Source organism: Oncorhynchus nerka, linkage group LG23 (assembly GCF_034236695.1).
Source record: "Oncorhynchus nerka isolate Pitt River linkage group LG23, Oner_Uvic_2.0, whole genome shotgun sequence".
NCBI lineage: Eukaryota > Metazoa > Chordata > Actinopteri > Salmoniformes > Salmonidae > Oncorhynchus > Oncorhynchus nerka.
Genome location: NC_088418.1, coordinates 33,114,780 through 33,127,502, shown reverse-complemented (window position 1 = coordinate 33,127,502; position 12,723 = coordinate 33,114,780). Strand labels below are relative to the sequence as shown.

Below are 12,723 nucleotides of genomic sequence, written 5' to 3'. Positions count from 1 at the left end.
GTGATTAAATGAGAGATCGGACAAATGGTGTCCTATCCTAACCTGTTGTAGGCAGGTATGAGTATGAGAATGACATCTTCACAGTCAGAAAAGGGAAATTAAATAAATAATAGGAAATAGATGCAAAGATTTAAAAAAATCAAATAGATTGTTTTTATATTTAGCTACCTGTTTTTTGTTATGAATAAGTGTCATAATTTATTCCCCATTGGCATAAGCCACTTATGCCTTCTTGCAATGCAAATACTTAAACCACAAGAAATTGTATATATGCATGGTCTAAAGCAGTGTTTCCCAACCCTGATCCTCGAATACCCCGAACAGTACACATTTTTATTGTAACTGAACAAGCACAACTGATTCAACTAATCATCAATCCCTCAATGAGTTGAATGAGGTGTGTTTGTCGAGGGCTACAACACAACTGTACACTGTTGAGGGTACTCCAGGACCAGGTTTGGGAAACACTGGTCTAAAGGACGAGGATAAGCACATTCTCAATTCAAGTTCAGTTTTTTTTAAATCTCCACTTTTGCGTGAACTCGAGCAACAATTTTTTGTGCGTACGCAAAATGTACAAATAAGGTCCCAGGGCTGCACCTCTACCTTCCTATGCTAATGCAGACCACTGCTCCCCAGACAAAGGCACTGGATCTCAGTGCTTGAGGCGTCACTTCAGACACCCTGGTTCAAGTCCAGGCTGTATCACAACCAGTTGTGATTGGAAGTCCCATAGGGCGGCGCACAATTGGCCCAGCGTCGTTCTGGTTTGGCCGGTGTAGGCCGTCATTGTAAATAAGAATTTGTTCTTAACTGACTTGCCTAGTTAAGTAGGTTATTTAAAAGGTTAAATAAATGAAATAAAAGGCTGGTTCATGCTTTTGTATCTTACAGTTTAGGTCCAATGATGATACAATTGTCCCTCTGTTGTTTGGTGGCATCCTTAGCTACCTGGTGTGACAATCACTCACTTGTTGCGGCAATAGAGAGCCATGCACGCCACTCCGAGAAAACTGATTCCTGAGGCGATGCTGCAGATGGACATCACCTGTCTCTGGTAAGTCTCACGGCTCTCTGTGGAGACACAGGCAAAACATATGATGTTAAAGCCACATTCTGTATATTCATGTAGAGTACCATGAAATGGAGTTAGTAACACACACAATAGTAATTGTAGGTATTGTGGCTCTCTGTAGAGACACACTCGATATGCATGTAGAGTACCATCAGAGTGAGCCACCAACAAAAATTATAAATCCTCGATAGTAACACACACAATAGTAATGGTCGGTCTCGTGACACAGACAAGAAGCATTTTAAAGCCACACTGTAAGATGTGCATTAACTGCCTTCAGAAAGTATTCATACTCCTTGACTTATTCCTCATTTTGTTGTTTTCAGGCTGAATTCAAAATGATTAAAACGTTTTATTTTTCTCCCACATCTACATACAATACCCATAATAACAAAGTGAAAACATGTTTTTAGAAGTGTTTGTAAATTTATTGAAAATGAAATACAGAAATATCACATTTTTAAGTATTCACACCCCTGAGTCAATATGTGTTAGAATGGAATCCAGAGTGGCGCAGTGGTCTAAGACACTGCTTCTCAGTGCAAGAGGCAGTACTTGGTTCAAATCTAGGCTGCATCACATCTGGCTGTGATTGGGAGTCCCATAGGGCAGTGCACAATTGGCCCAGTGTTGCCTGGTGTAGGCTGCCATTGTAAATAGAATATGTTCTTCACTGACTTGCCTAGTTAAATACAAATAATCACCTTTAGCAGTGATTACAGCTGTGAATCTTTCTGTGTAAGTTTCTAAGAGCTTTGCCCACCTGGGTTGTACAGTATCTGCACATTATTCCTTAAAGAAATCTTCAAGCTCTGTCAAGTTGGTTGTTTATCATTGCTAGACAACCATTTTCATGTCTTGCCATAGATTTTCAACTGTAACTAGACCACTAAAGAACATTCAATGTTGTCTTGGTAAGCAAATCCAGTATATATTTGACCTTGTGGTTATTGCCCTGCTGAAAGGTGAATTTGTCTCCCTTTTGGAAAGTGCTTGAAATGTACTGCTCGATTGAGGGACCATACAGATAATTGTATGTGTGGGGTACAGAGAAGGTTGTCATTCAAAAATCATCTTAAACACTATTGTTGCACACAGAGTGAGTCCATGCAACTTTTTTTGTGACATCATAAACAAATGTTTACGCCTGAACTTATTTAGGCTTGCCATGACAAGGAGTTGAACACTTATTGAATCAAGACATTTCAGCTTTTCATTTTTAATTCATTTGTAAAAAATTCCACTTTGACATTATGTGGTATTGTGTGTAGGCCAGTGACAAATATACATTTAAGTCAATTTTTAATTCAAAATGTTGCAAAGTCATGGGGTATAAATACTTTCTGAAGGCAGCGTCCCACTGGCCACAGATGTCAATTCAACGTCTATTCCACGTTGGTTCATCGTAATTTCATTGAAAAGACGTAGAAACAACGCTGATTCAACCAGTGTGGGATAATATCAAAGATGTGCCACTATCAAAAACAATGGAGTAAAATATAAATGCAACCCTAAGTACTACTGAACCACTGAACCCTAAGTACTACTGAACCAAAGTGATTTGCCATCTGCTTTGGGGCTCAACATCCAACAGGAGGGAGGACACTCGCAAATATGTGGAGCAATTCACAAATGTGAGTCAACTCACAAATGCAATGCATGTCACAAATGTTAGATGCAGTTCACAAATGTAATCTGTGAAGTCACAAATGTCATATTCACAAAAACATTTTTGACCACTGTTGTGTTTGCAATGTAAGAAAGATCTTTGCAAAATATGCTGTGTAAACCAGAAATCTATCTTGCATTTATTTGCTCATCATCATTTGTTTTTGTTGATGATGACTCTTTTGCTTTGGATGATGACATAGAGTATATTTGTGAAACTACAACTACATATTTACTGACTGATTTTTATTTGAATGTTGCGTTTTGTATTTGTTAACCTCTTTTGTTTGTGACTTGCTACTTACTGTATATATTTTCAAAATGTTGCTAGTTATTTCTGTGGAGATGTTCAAGTTTTCCAGAATTCAGTCAAGCTCACATTTGGAGAGATATGCTTCTCTGCCACCACAAAACGTGCATAATAGTGCCTGTAGCCTACTCGGAATGGTTCGGGATGGTTGAATATTTTTCTTGATGGTTTCAACAAGCTTGTTGAACTCTGGGAAATAATTTTGCCAGATATTAATTGCCAAATGCAATGAATTTGGCAACAAGTCCTGCAGAATCATTGTATACTTTGACCATTTAGCTTGCATTGTCTGACACACAACCAGCTTGCTTTTTAAATCAACCTCAACGTTTTGTTAATATGTTTTAGCACTTTCCGACACTTGTCAATACACTGTATCAGTCAGTCAACTTTTACTTCTTCACCCAGCTCTCGTTTGCAAGGCAAACAAAATATGAAGAACTCTTCTCTCTTATCAGTGGATTCGTCTGTTGTTATGGAGATGCTGTTTTTTGACAAGCTTTTTTTATTTCTTGATTTCAGATGGTCAACAAGCTTGTTAGCACATTTTCTTATGTCGCAGGTTTTGCAGAATATATTTTTGTCATCTGTAACAAGTGTCCCAGCAGTGTATTGAAGCACTTTTTTCCCAAGCGCTATTCCGATCTTGGATTTCCAATTTTTTTTTTTGTACTTCCATGGTTGGATTCCTCGACTCCACTTTAACTGCCCCATTTTTACAAGTTCCGATGACCAGATATTGAGTCAGTTGGAGAGGATCAGCTTGTGCAAAGTGAGATGTAGAGTCACTGATCTACAAATAGTTGTCCTTGCCAAATAATCTACATTATGTGATCCAGATTCGCAAAGCTACGCCTCCCGTTTGCTAGGCGACCCCCCTACCATACATGAGCACAACCAGACATTGATTGATTGAAGACTCCTTGTATTAACTACAGAACATTTCCTAGGATTTTCTATTTGCAGCGACACTAGCCGTATAATGCTGGAAATACCCGTTAAAAGCACAGTGCCTCATTTAATCACGCAAAACGCATGGCTCAGTCTATTGACATCTGGCATGTGAACGAAATGAAAATGAACTTGAAAATAATATATAGGTTTTTCTACTTGCTTTGGAACAGGGTTTATGCCATGTAATGTGTGGCTGCCTAGTGCTACGTGTCCATATTACAACATCCTCAGTCGCAGCAGGACTTGATTCAATCTGAGGCTGTCCTCATATGGACACTGTATTGGACCATAAAGTGTTGTTTGGCAATCATCTCTGATTGTTTGGCCACAAGTGAGAGTACTAATGAAGTTAGAACTAAATAAATCCATTGTACGGATGATTTCAAAGCCATGCTTATTCACACAGTACTTGTAGTTGGGTGGTTGTTGTCAGTTGTATGGGTCAGAAGATGTGGTCAGTAGTTGTGTGGTTATGTTTAGTAGTTGTGGTGAGTAGTTTTGTTCAATGGTTGTGGGCAGTAGTTGTGGTTAGTAGTTGTGGTCAGTATTTGTCAGTAGTCTTGCTGTCAGTAGTTGTGGTCAGTAGTCGTGTGGTTATGGTCAGTAGCTGTGGTCAGTAATTGTGGTCAGGTGGTTGAGTTCAGTAGTTGTGAAGGTCAGTAGTTATGGTGATACGATTTGTGGCCAGTAGTTGTGTGGTTGTGGTCAGTTTTTGTGGTTGGTAGTTGAGTGGTCAGTAGTTGTGCGGTTGTGGCCAGTAGTTATATTAATAAGATGTGTGGCCAGTAGTTGTGTGGTCAGTAATTGTGTGTTCATTAGTTGTGTGGTTGTAATCAGTATTTGTGGTTAGTAGTTGTGGTCAGTAGATGTGTGGTCTGTAATTGTGGTTCTGTGGTTGTCGCTAGGTGGTGGTGTTCAGTAGTCGTGGTTGTCAGTAGTTATCGTGATTAGATGTGGGTTCAGTAGTTATATGTTTGTGTTCATTAGATGTGTTGTTGTGGTCACTAGATGTGGTCAGCAGTTGTCTGGTTGAGGTCAGATGTTGTGTGGTTATGATCAGTAGTTGTATGGTCAGTAATTGTGTGGTTGTGGTCAGTAGTTATGGCCAATAGTTGTGGCTATTAGTTGTTTTATTGTTCAAGAGTTCAAGGGTTACTGTTGGTGAGTTATTTATACAAATGTCAGAAATTTTTTGTATTGGTTGTGGTCAAGATTTATGGTCAGTAGTTGTGTGGTCAGTAGTTATGTTGTGGTGATCAGTCATTGTTGTCATTTGTTGTGGTCCGTAGTTGTGTGGTTTTGGTCAGTAATTGTGGTCACTCTTCACCCTCGTCTCCATTTTTTTTGCCCTCTGAGTCTGTTGGTATCCATAGCAACAGCTCCATTTGGGCTGCTTAATGATGACACAGAGACCTGCTAGCTGTCATTAGATAGCCACTTGTTGAACCTCTAAACTTTGGTCAGTCGTTGTGTGGTTGTGATCAATAGTTGTGGTCAGTAGTGTTGTTCAGTGGTTGAGTTCAGTAGTTGTGTGGTTTGTGATCAGTAGTTGTGGATAGTAGTTGTTGTCAGTTGCTTTGTGGTCAGTATAGTGATTTCAGTATTTGTGGTCAGTAGTTGTGTGGTTGGGGTCAACTGTTCTGTGGTTGGGGTCAGTAGTTGTGTGGTTGTGGTCAGTAATTGTGGTTAGTAGTTGTGGTCAGGTGGTAGTGGTCAGTAGTTGTGGTGGTCAGTATTTATGGTAATTAGATGTGTGGTCAGTAGTTGTGTTATTATGGTCAGTAGTTGTGTGGTCAGTAGTTGTGGTCAGTAGTTGTTGTCAGTGTGGTCGGTAGTTTTGGTAAGTAGGTGTGTGGTTCATTAGTTGTGGTCAATAGTTGTGTGGTTGTGGTCAGTAGGTTAGGTCAGAAGGTTAGATCAGTAGTCAGTACTTGTGGTTAGTAGTTGTGTGGTTGTGGTCCGTAGTTGTGCGGTTCAGTAGGTGTGGTCAGTAGTTGTGTGGTTATGTACAGTAGTGGTGGTGAGTCGTTTTGTTCAGTGGTTGTGGTTCAGTAGTTGTGGTCAGTAGTTGTGATCAGTAGTTGCATTGGCCAGTAGTTATGTTGATAAAATGTAATTGTGTGGTTGTGGACAGTAGTTGTGGTTAGTAGTTGTGTGGTTGTGGTCAGTAGTGGTGTAGTTATGTAGTTGTGCAATATGTAGGAGTGGTCAGTATTTGTGTAGTGGTCAGTAGATGTGGTTAGTAGTTTTGTTCAATGGTTGTGGTCAGTAGTTGTTTGTTTGTGATCTGTAGTTGTGGTCAGAAGTTGTATGGTTGTGTTCATTAGTTGTGTGGTTTTGGTCACTAGATGTGGTCAGCGGTTGTGTGGTTGTGGTCAGAAGTTTTGTTGTTGTGGTCAGTTGTTGTATTAACAGTAATTGTGTGATTGTGGTCAGCAGCAATGTTCCATCTAAACCAAGAATGCAGTGCAGCTCCCCGGGACTGCCATGCAGAAATATCAGTCCATAAAGAGATGCATGAGATTGAACTTCACTCAACTTTCTAGAGTAGTGGTCACCAACCGATCGATCGCGTTCGACTGGTTGATCTCCAAGTCATTCCTAGTCGATCGCCAAACAATTCTGTATAAAACCCAACGATAAAGCCTTGTGTCCCTATTTTGTTTTATTAGTCTCTGACTGTTGGCAGTAGGTGCACCCAATTCAGCTGCCCTAGTAGCTGAAGCCAGGTAGAGCCAGGTAGACAAACTATTGCCACTTTGAACAATTTCATGTGTCTGAAGGTAAAGACTCTACCTTCCCGGCGGGCCCAGATAGCAAATCAAGTGCACTATAGGCCTACCGATGGCTAATTGGATGGCTCAGATGACCGTTTATGCAGTAATGTAGCAGGCATAAAAGAGTGTTACAGCAATGTTGATGTGAGATTTCAAAACATTTAAAACCATGAATGGAGAGAGACTGTCAACGAACACAGCAAAGATATGCTGTTTTTATGAGTGAGTTCATGTTTAAGTTTTTACTGTCAACACTTTTTATTCAACACAGCCATAAAATGTGCATTCTTTCTATTTCCACCTCCAGTGCTACATTAAGCATGGCAGCAATAATGAATGAGTAAGTGTTTATAGGCTTGTGTTGTAATTATTAGAGGCTTGGTTCTTTTTTAATATGGAGGAATATTTCACTTTCTCTGTCCATAGGAGTAACAACATTAATTTGTGCGTGCGGCAGACATAATACTGGAGTTTCGCCATCAGCTGGAAGACGATGTCCCTTCTTGGTCAGTGTCAGTGGAGGAAAGGGCGAGCGGAGGTATGTTGAGAGGCAGACCCTTAGCCTGCTGCTCTCTTCCTCCGTTCAGATTGACCGTCAGATGCAGGCACCACCAGCCCAGTAAAATAAGAATCAAATTATTTAAAAATGTATGCTCACTCGGCTGTGCTTCACAGGTAATACAACGACGGATCTATTACCGGTGTGATCATAAAACCTGTCTTTATATAATTTACAAAACATGTGACCGGCCGGCTCGATTCGGTCTTATGTTACAAAATTTGAAACTGTGTTTTTTACATTGGATAAAAGTAGACTCCAAGCTATAAAATTGTATATTCTGCTTTGAAAGTTGATAAACTTGTAACCCCGCTTTTGAGAAAATGGCCATTGAATGTTTTGGTACATGTACCGGAGAGCTCTTCTTTGTCTTCACCCATTCACCATCGTTCACCTCTTAATTGTATTTATTTGATTTAACCTTTATTTAACTAGGTAGGCCAGTTGAGAACAAGTTCACATTTACAACTGCAACTTGGCCAAGACAAAGCAAAGCAGTGCGAAAAAATAGATGTGCAGATGATGATGTGCAAGTAGAGATACTGGGGAGCAAAAGAGCAATAAGATAAATAAAAATATGGGGATGAGGTAGTTGGCTGTGCTATTTACAGATTGTCCTTGTACAGGTACATTGATTGGTAAGCTGCTCTAACAGCTGATGCTTAAAGTTAGAGAGGGAGATAAAAGTCTCCAGCTTCAGTGATTTTTGCAATTCGTTCCAGTCATTGGCAGCAGAGAACTGGAAATAAAGGCGGCCAAAGGAAGTGTTGGCTTTGGGGATGACCAGTGAAATGTACCTGCTGGAGCGTGTGCTACGGGTGGGTGTTGCTATGGTGACCAGTGACCTGAGATAAGGTGGGACTTTACCTAGCAAAGACTTATAGATGACCTGGAGCCAGTGGGTTTGGCGTCGAATATGTAGCGAGGGCCAGCCAACGAGAGCATGCAGGTCGCAGTGGGAGGAATTATATGGGGCTTTGGTGACAAAACGGATGGCACTAAGATGAACTACATCCAGTTTGCTGAGTATAGTGTTGGAGGCTATTTTGTAAATGACATCGCCGAAGTCAAGGATCGGTAGGATAGTCAGTTTTACGAGGGTATGTTTGACAGCAGGAGTGAAGAAGGCTTTGTTTTGCGAAATAGGAAGCCAATTCTAGATTGAATTTTTAATTGGAGATGCTTAACGTGAGTCTGGAAGGAAAGTTTACAGTCTAGCCTGACACCTAGGTAGTTATCTACATATTCTAAGTTAGAACCGTCCAGAGTAGTGATGCTAGTCGGGCGGTCGGGTGAGGGCAGCAATCGGTTCAAGAGCATGCATTTAGTTTTGCTAGCATTTAAAAGCAGTAGGAGGCCACGGTAGGAGTGTTGTATGGCATTGAAGCTTGTTAACACAGTGTCCAACGAAGCCCTATGGGACTCACAATCACAGTCGGTTGTGATACAGCCTGGAATTGAACCAGGGTCTGTAGTAACACCTCTAGCACTGAGATACAGTGTCTTAGACCGTGGCACCACTCGGGAGCCCCAAAGTGTACTGATGGCATACAAGTTTGGCAAATGGCATTTAACGTGTTGCTATTTCCATGTTAAAATGTTAAGGGATACATTTTCTCCATTGTTTTTGATTGTACTGTAAGCATCTCTGGTACACCTACATTGTGATCAAATAGCCACAGTAGCCTACAAGGCCACTGTCAAAACTATGACTTAAAGCAGGTACTGCTTCAGTGTTCACAGAAAACGTGCACATAAATTTCACAAGTCTAGCCTGACACCTGGGTTAGATTGGATATCAATTACTCTCTGTAACATGCAGAATATAGGGCACAAACCCATAATTCTGTGGTAGTGTGAAGCAATGTGCCTTAAAAAATGTTTTGCCTTTGAGCAATTTCAGCTCTGCTGAGCCGCTGCTGCTGAGCCACTACCACAGAATTATGGGTTTGTGCCCTATATTCTGCATGTTACAGAGAGTAATTGATATCCAATCCAACTGATTACAGTCGATAAATTAAACCAGTAATGTCTGGTTGTGAAATCTGCCAAAAAGATTAATGTGTGACTTCCCAAACCTACTGTATATGAAAGTGATTAATCAATATGTTATGCTAACTGTCTGTAGCTAGGTTTACATGAACTTGTCCAGTGATTTTTTTTGTTGAGATTTAGAAAGTTTGCATAGAAAGTAGATGCAACAATTGGCTGCCACGGTGTGTTGAACTGTCTTGTGTCGATAAAAACAGCTGGACATAATGACATCAAACAACAACAACAAAAAATTGGTCGCAAAAAGATAGAATGCCTAATAAAAGTGTTGAAGTGTTTCCATTATAAATTGCTCATTAATATAGGGGCGACAGCCTGTATGCGCTACCAACCTATCCATTTCATGTCTCAGGAGCAGGAGGCTATCTCCTGTTGTTTATCGCGATGAAGCTTGATGTACAAGCACACACCACCATGCTAGTCTATCGCATGGCCTTACCGCCAATCTATATATTTAAAAAAATGAATCAAATCAAATTGAATTTGTCACATGCACCGAATACAACAGGTGTAGGTAGACCTTACAGTGAAACGCTTACTTACTAGCCCTTAACCAACAACATTTACATTTACATTTAAGTCATTTAGCAGACGCTCTTATCCAGAGCGACTTACAAATTGGTGCATTCACCTTATGACATCCAGTGGAGCAGCCACTTTACAATAGTGCATCTAAATCTTTTAAGGGGGGTGAGAAGGATTACTTTATCCTATCCTAGGTATTCCTTAAAGAGGTGGGGTTTCAGGTGTCTCCGGAAGGTGGTGATTGACTCCGCTGTCCTGGCGTCGTGAGGGAGTTTGTTCCACCATTGGGGGCCCAGAGCAGCGAACAGTTTTGACTGGGCTGAGCGGGAACTGTACTTCCTCAGTGGTAGGGAGGCGAGCAGGCCAGAGGTGGATGAACGCAGTGCCCTTGTTTGGGTGTAGGGCCTGATCAGAGCCTGGAGGTACTGAGGTGCCGTTCCCCTCACAGCTCCGTAGGCAAGCACCATGGTCTTGTAGCGGATGCGAGCTTCAACTGGAAGCCAGTGGAGAGAGCGGAGGAGCGGGGTGACGTGAGAGAACTTGGGAAGGTTGAACACCAGACGGGCTGCGGCGTTCTGGATGAGTTGTAGGGGTTTAATGGCACAGGCAGGGAGCCCAGCCAACAGCGAGTTGCAGTAATCCAGACGGGAGATGACAAGTGCCTGGATTAGGACCTGCGCCGCTTCCTGTGTGAGGCAGGGTCGTACTCTGCGGATGTTGTAGAGCATGAACCTACAGGAACGGGCCACCGCCTTGATGTTAGTTGAGAACGACAGGGTGTTGTCCAGGATCACGCCAAGGTTCTTAGCGCTCTGGGAGGAGGACACAGTGGAGTTGTCAACCGTGATGGCGAGATCATGGAACGGGCAGTCCTTCCCGGGAGGAAGAGCAGCTCCGTCTTGCCGAGGTTCAGCTTGAGGTGGTGATCCGTCATCCACACTGATATGTCTGCCAGACATGCAGAGATGCGATTCGCCACCTGGTCATCAGAAGGGGGAAAGGAGAAGATTAATTGTGTGTCGTCTGCATAGCAATGATAGGAGAGACCATGTGAGGTTATGACAGAGCCAAGTGACTTGGTGTATAGCGAGAATAGGAGAGGGCCTAGAACAGAGCCCTGGGGGACACCAGTGGTGAGAGCACGTGGTGAGGAGACGGATTCTCGCCACGCCACCTGGTAGGAGCGACCTGTCAGGTAGGACGCAATCCAAGCGTGGGCCGCGCCGGAGATGCCCAACTCGGAGAGGGTGGAGAGGAGGATCTGATGGTTCACAGTATCGAAGGCAGCCGATAGGTCTAGAAGGATGAGAGCAGAGGAGAGAGAGTTAGCTTTAGCAGTGCGGAGCGCCTCCGTGATACAGAGAAGAGCAGTCTCAGTTGAATGACTAGTCTTGAAACCTGACTGATTTGGATCAAGAAGGTCATTCTGAGAGAGATAGCGGGAGAGCTGGCCAAGGACGGCACATTCAAGAGTTTTGGAGAGAAAAGAAAGAAGGGATACTGGTCTGTAGTTGTTGACATCGGAGGGATCGAGTGTAGGTTTTTTCAGAAGGGGTGCAACTCTCGCTCTCTTGAAGACGGAAGGGACGTAGCCAGCGGTCAGGGATGAGTTGATGAGCGAGGTGAGGTAAGGGAGAAGGTCTCCGGAAATGGTCTGGAGAAGAGAGGAGGGGATAGGGTCAAGCGGGCAGGTTGTTGGGCGGCCGGCCGTCACAAGACGCGAGATTTCATCTGGAGAGAGAGGGGAGAAAGAGGTCAGAGCACAGGGTAGGGCAGTGTGAGCAGAACCAGCGGTGTCGTTTGACTTAGCAAACGAGGATCGGATGTCGTCGACCTTCTTTTCAAAATGGTTGACGAAGTCATCTGCAGAGAGGGAGGGGGGAGGGGGAGGAGGATTCAGGAGGGAGGAGAAGGTGGCAAAGAGCTTCCTAGGGTTAGAGGCAGATGCTTGGAATTTAGAGTGGTAGAAAGTGGCTTTAGCAACAGCGACAGAAGAGGAAAATGTAGAGAGGGAGGAGTGAAAGGATGCCAGGTCCGCAGGGGAGGCGAGTTTTCCTCCATTTCCGCTCGGCTGCCCGGAGCCCTGTTCTGTGAGCTCGCAATGAGTCGTCGAGCCACGGAGCGGGAGGGAGGACCGAGCCGGCCTGGAGGATAGGGGACATAGAGAGTCAAAGGATGCAGAAAGGGAGGAGAGGAGGGTTGAGGAGGCAGAATCAGGAGATAGGTTGGAGAAGGTTTGAGCAGAGGGAAGAGATGATAGGATGGAAGAGGAGAGAGTAGCGGGGGAGAGAGAGCGAAGGTTGGGACGGCGCGATACCATCCGAGTAGGGGCAGTGTGGGAAGTGTTGGATGAGAGCGAGAGGGAAAAGGATACAAGGTAGTGGTCGGAGACTTGGAGGGAGTTGCAATGAGGTTAGTGGAAGAACAGCATCTAGTAAAGATGAGGTCCAGCGTATTGCCTGCCTTGTGAGTAGGGGGAAGGTGAGAGGGAGAGGTCAAAAGAGGAGAGGAGTGGAAAGAAGGAGGCAGAGAGGAATGAGTCAAAGGTAGACGTGGGGAGGTTAAAGTCGCCCAGAACTGTGAGAGGTGAGCCGTCCTCAGGAAAGGAGCTTATCAAGGCATCAAGCTCATTGATGAACTCTCCGAGGGAACCTGGAGGGCGATAAATGATAAGGATGTTAAGCTTGAAAGGGCTGGTAACTGTGACAGCATGGAATTCAAAGGAGGCGATAGACAGATGGGTAAGGGGAGAAAGAGAGAATGACCACTTGGGAGAGATGAGGATCCCGGTGCCACCACCCCG

General features: G+C 43.4%; 1 protein-coding gene across 1 annotated transcript in view; it reads right to left on the bottom strand.

Annotated features, from left to right (window-relative positions):
* Positions 1-12,723, bottom strand: part of nrg3b (neuregulin 3b) — a 438,765-nt gene that overhangs the window by 53,578 nt on the left and 372,464 nt on the right. The window contains exon 5 of the mRNA XM_029629772.2: positions 972-1,074. Within this exon, the coding sequence (XP_029485632.1) occupies positions 972-1,074 (103 nt within the window). The remainder of the gene's footprint in view (positions 1-971; positions 1,075-12,723) is intronic.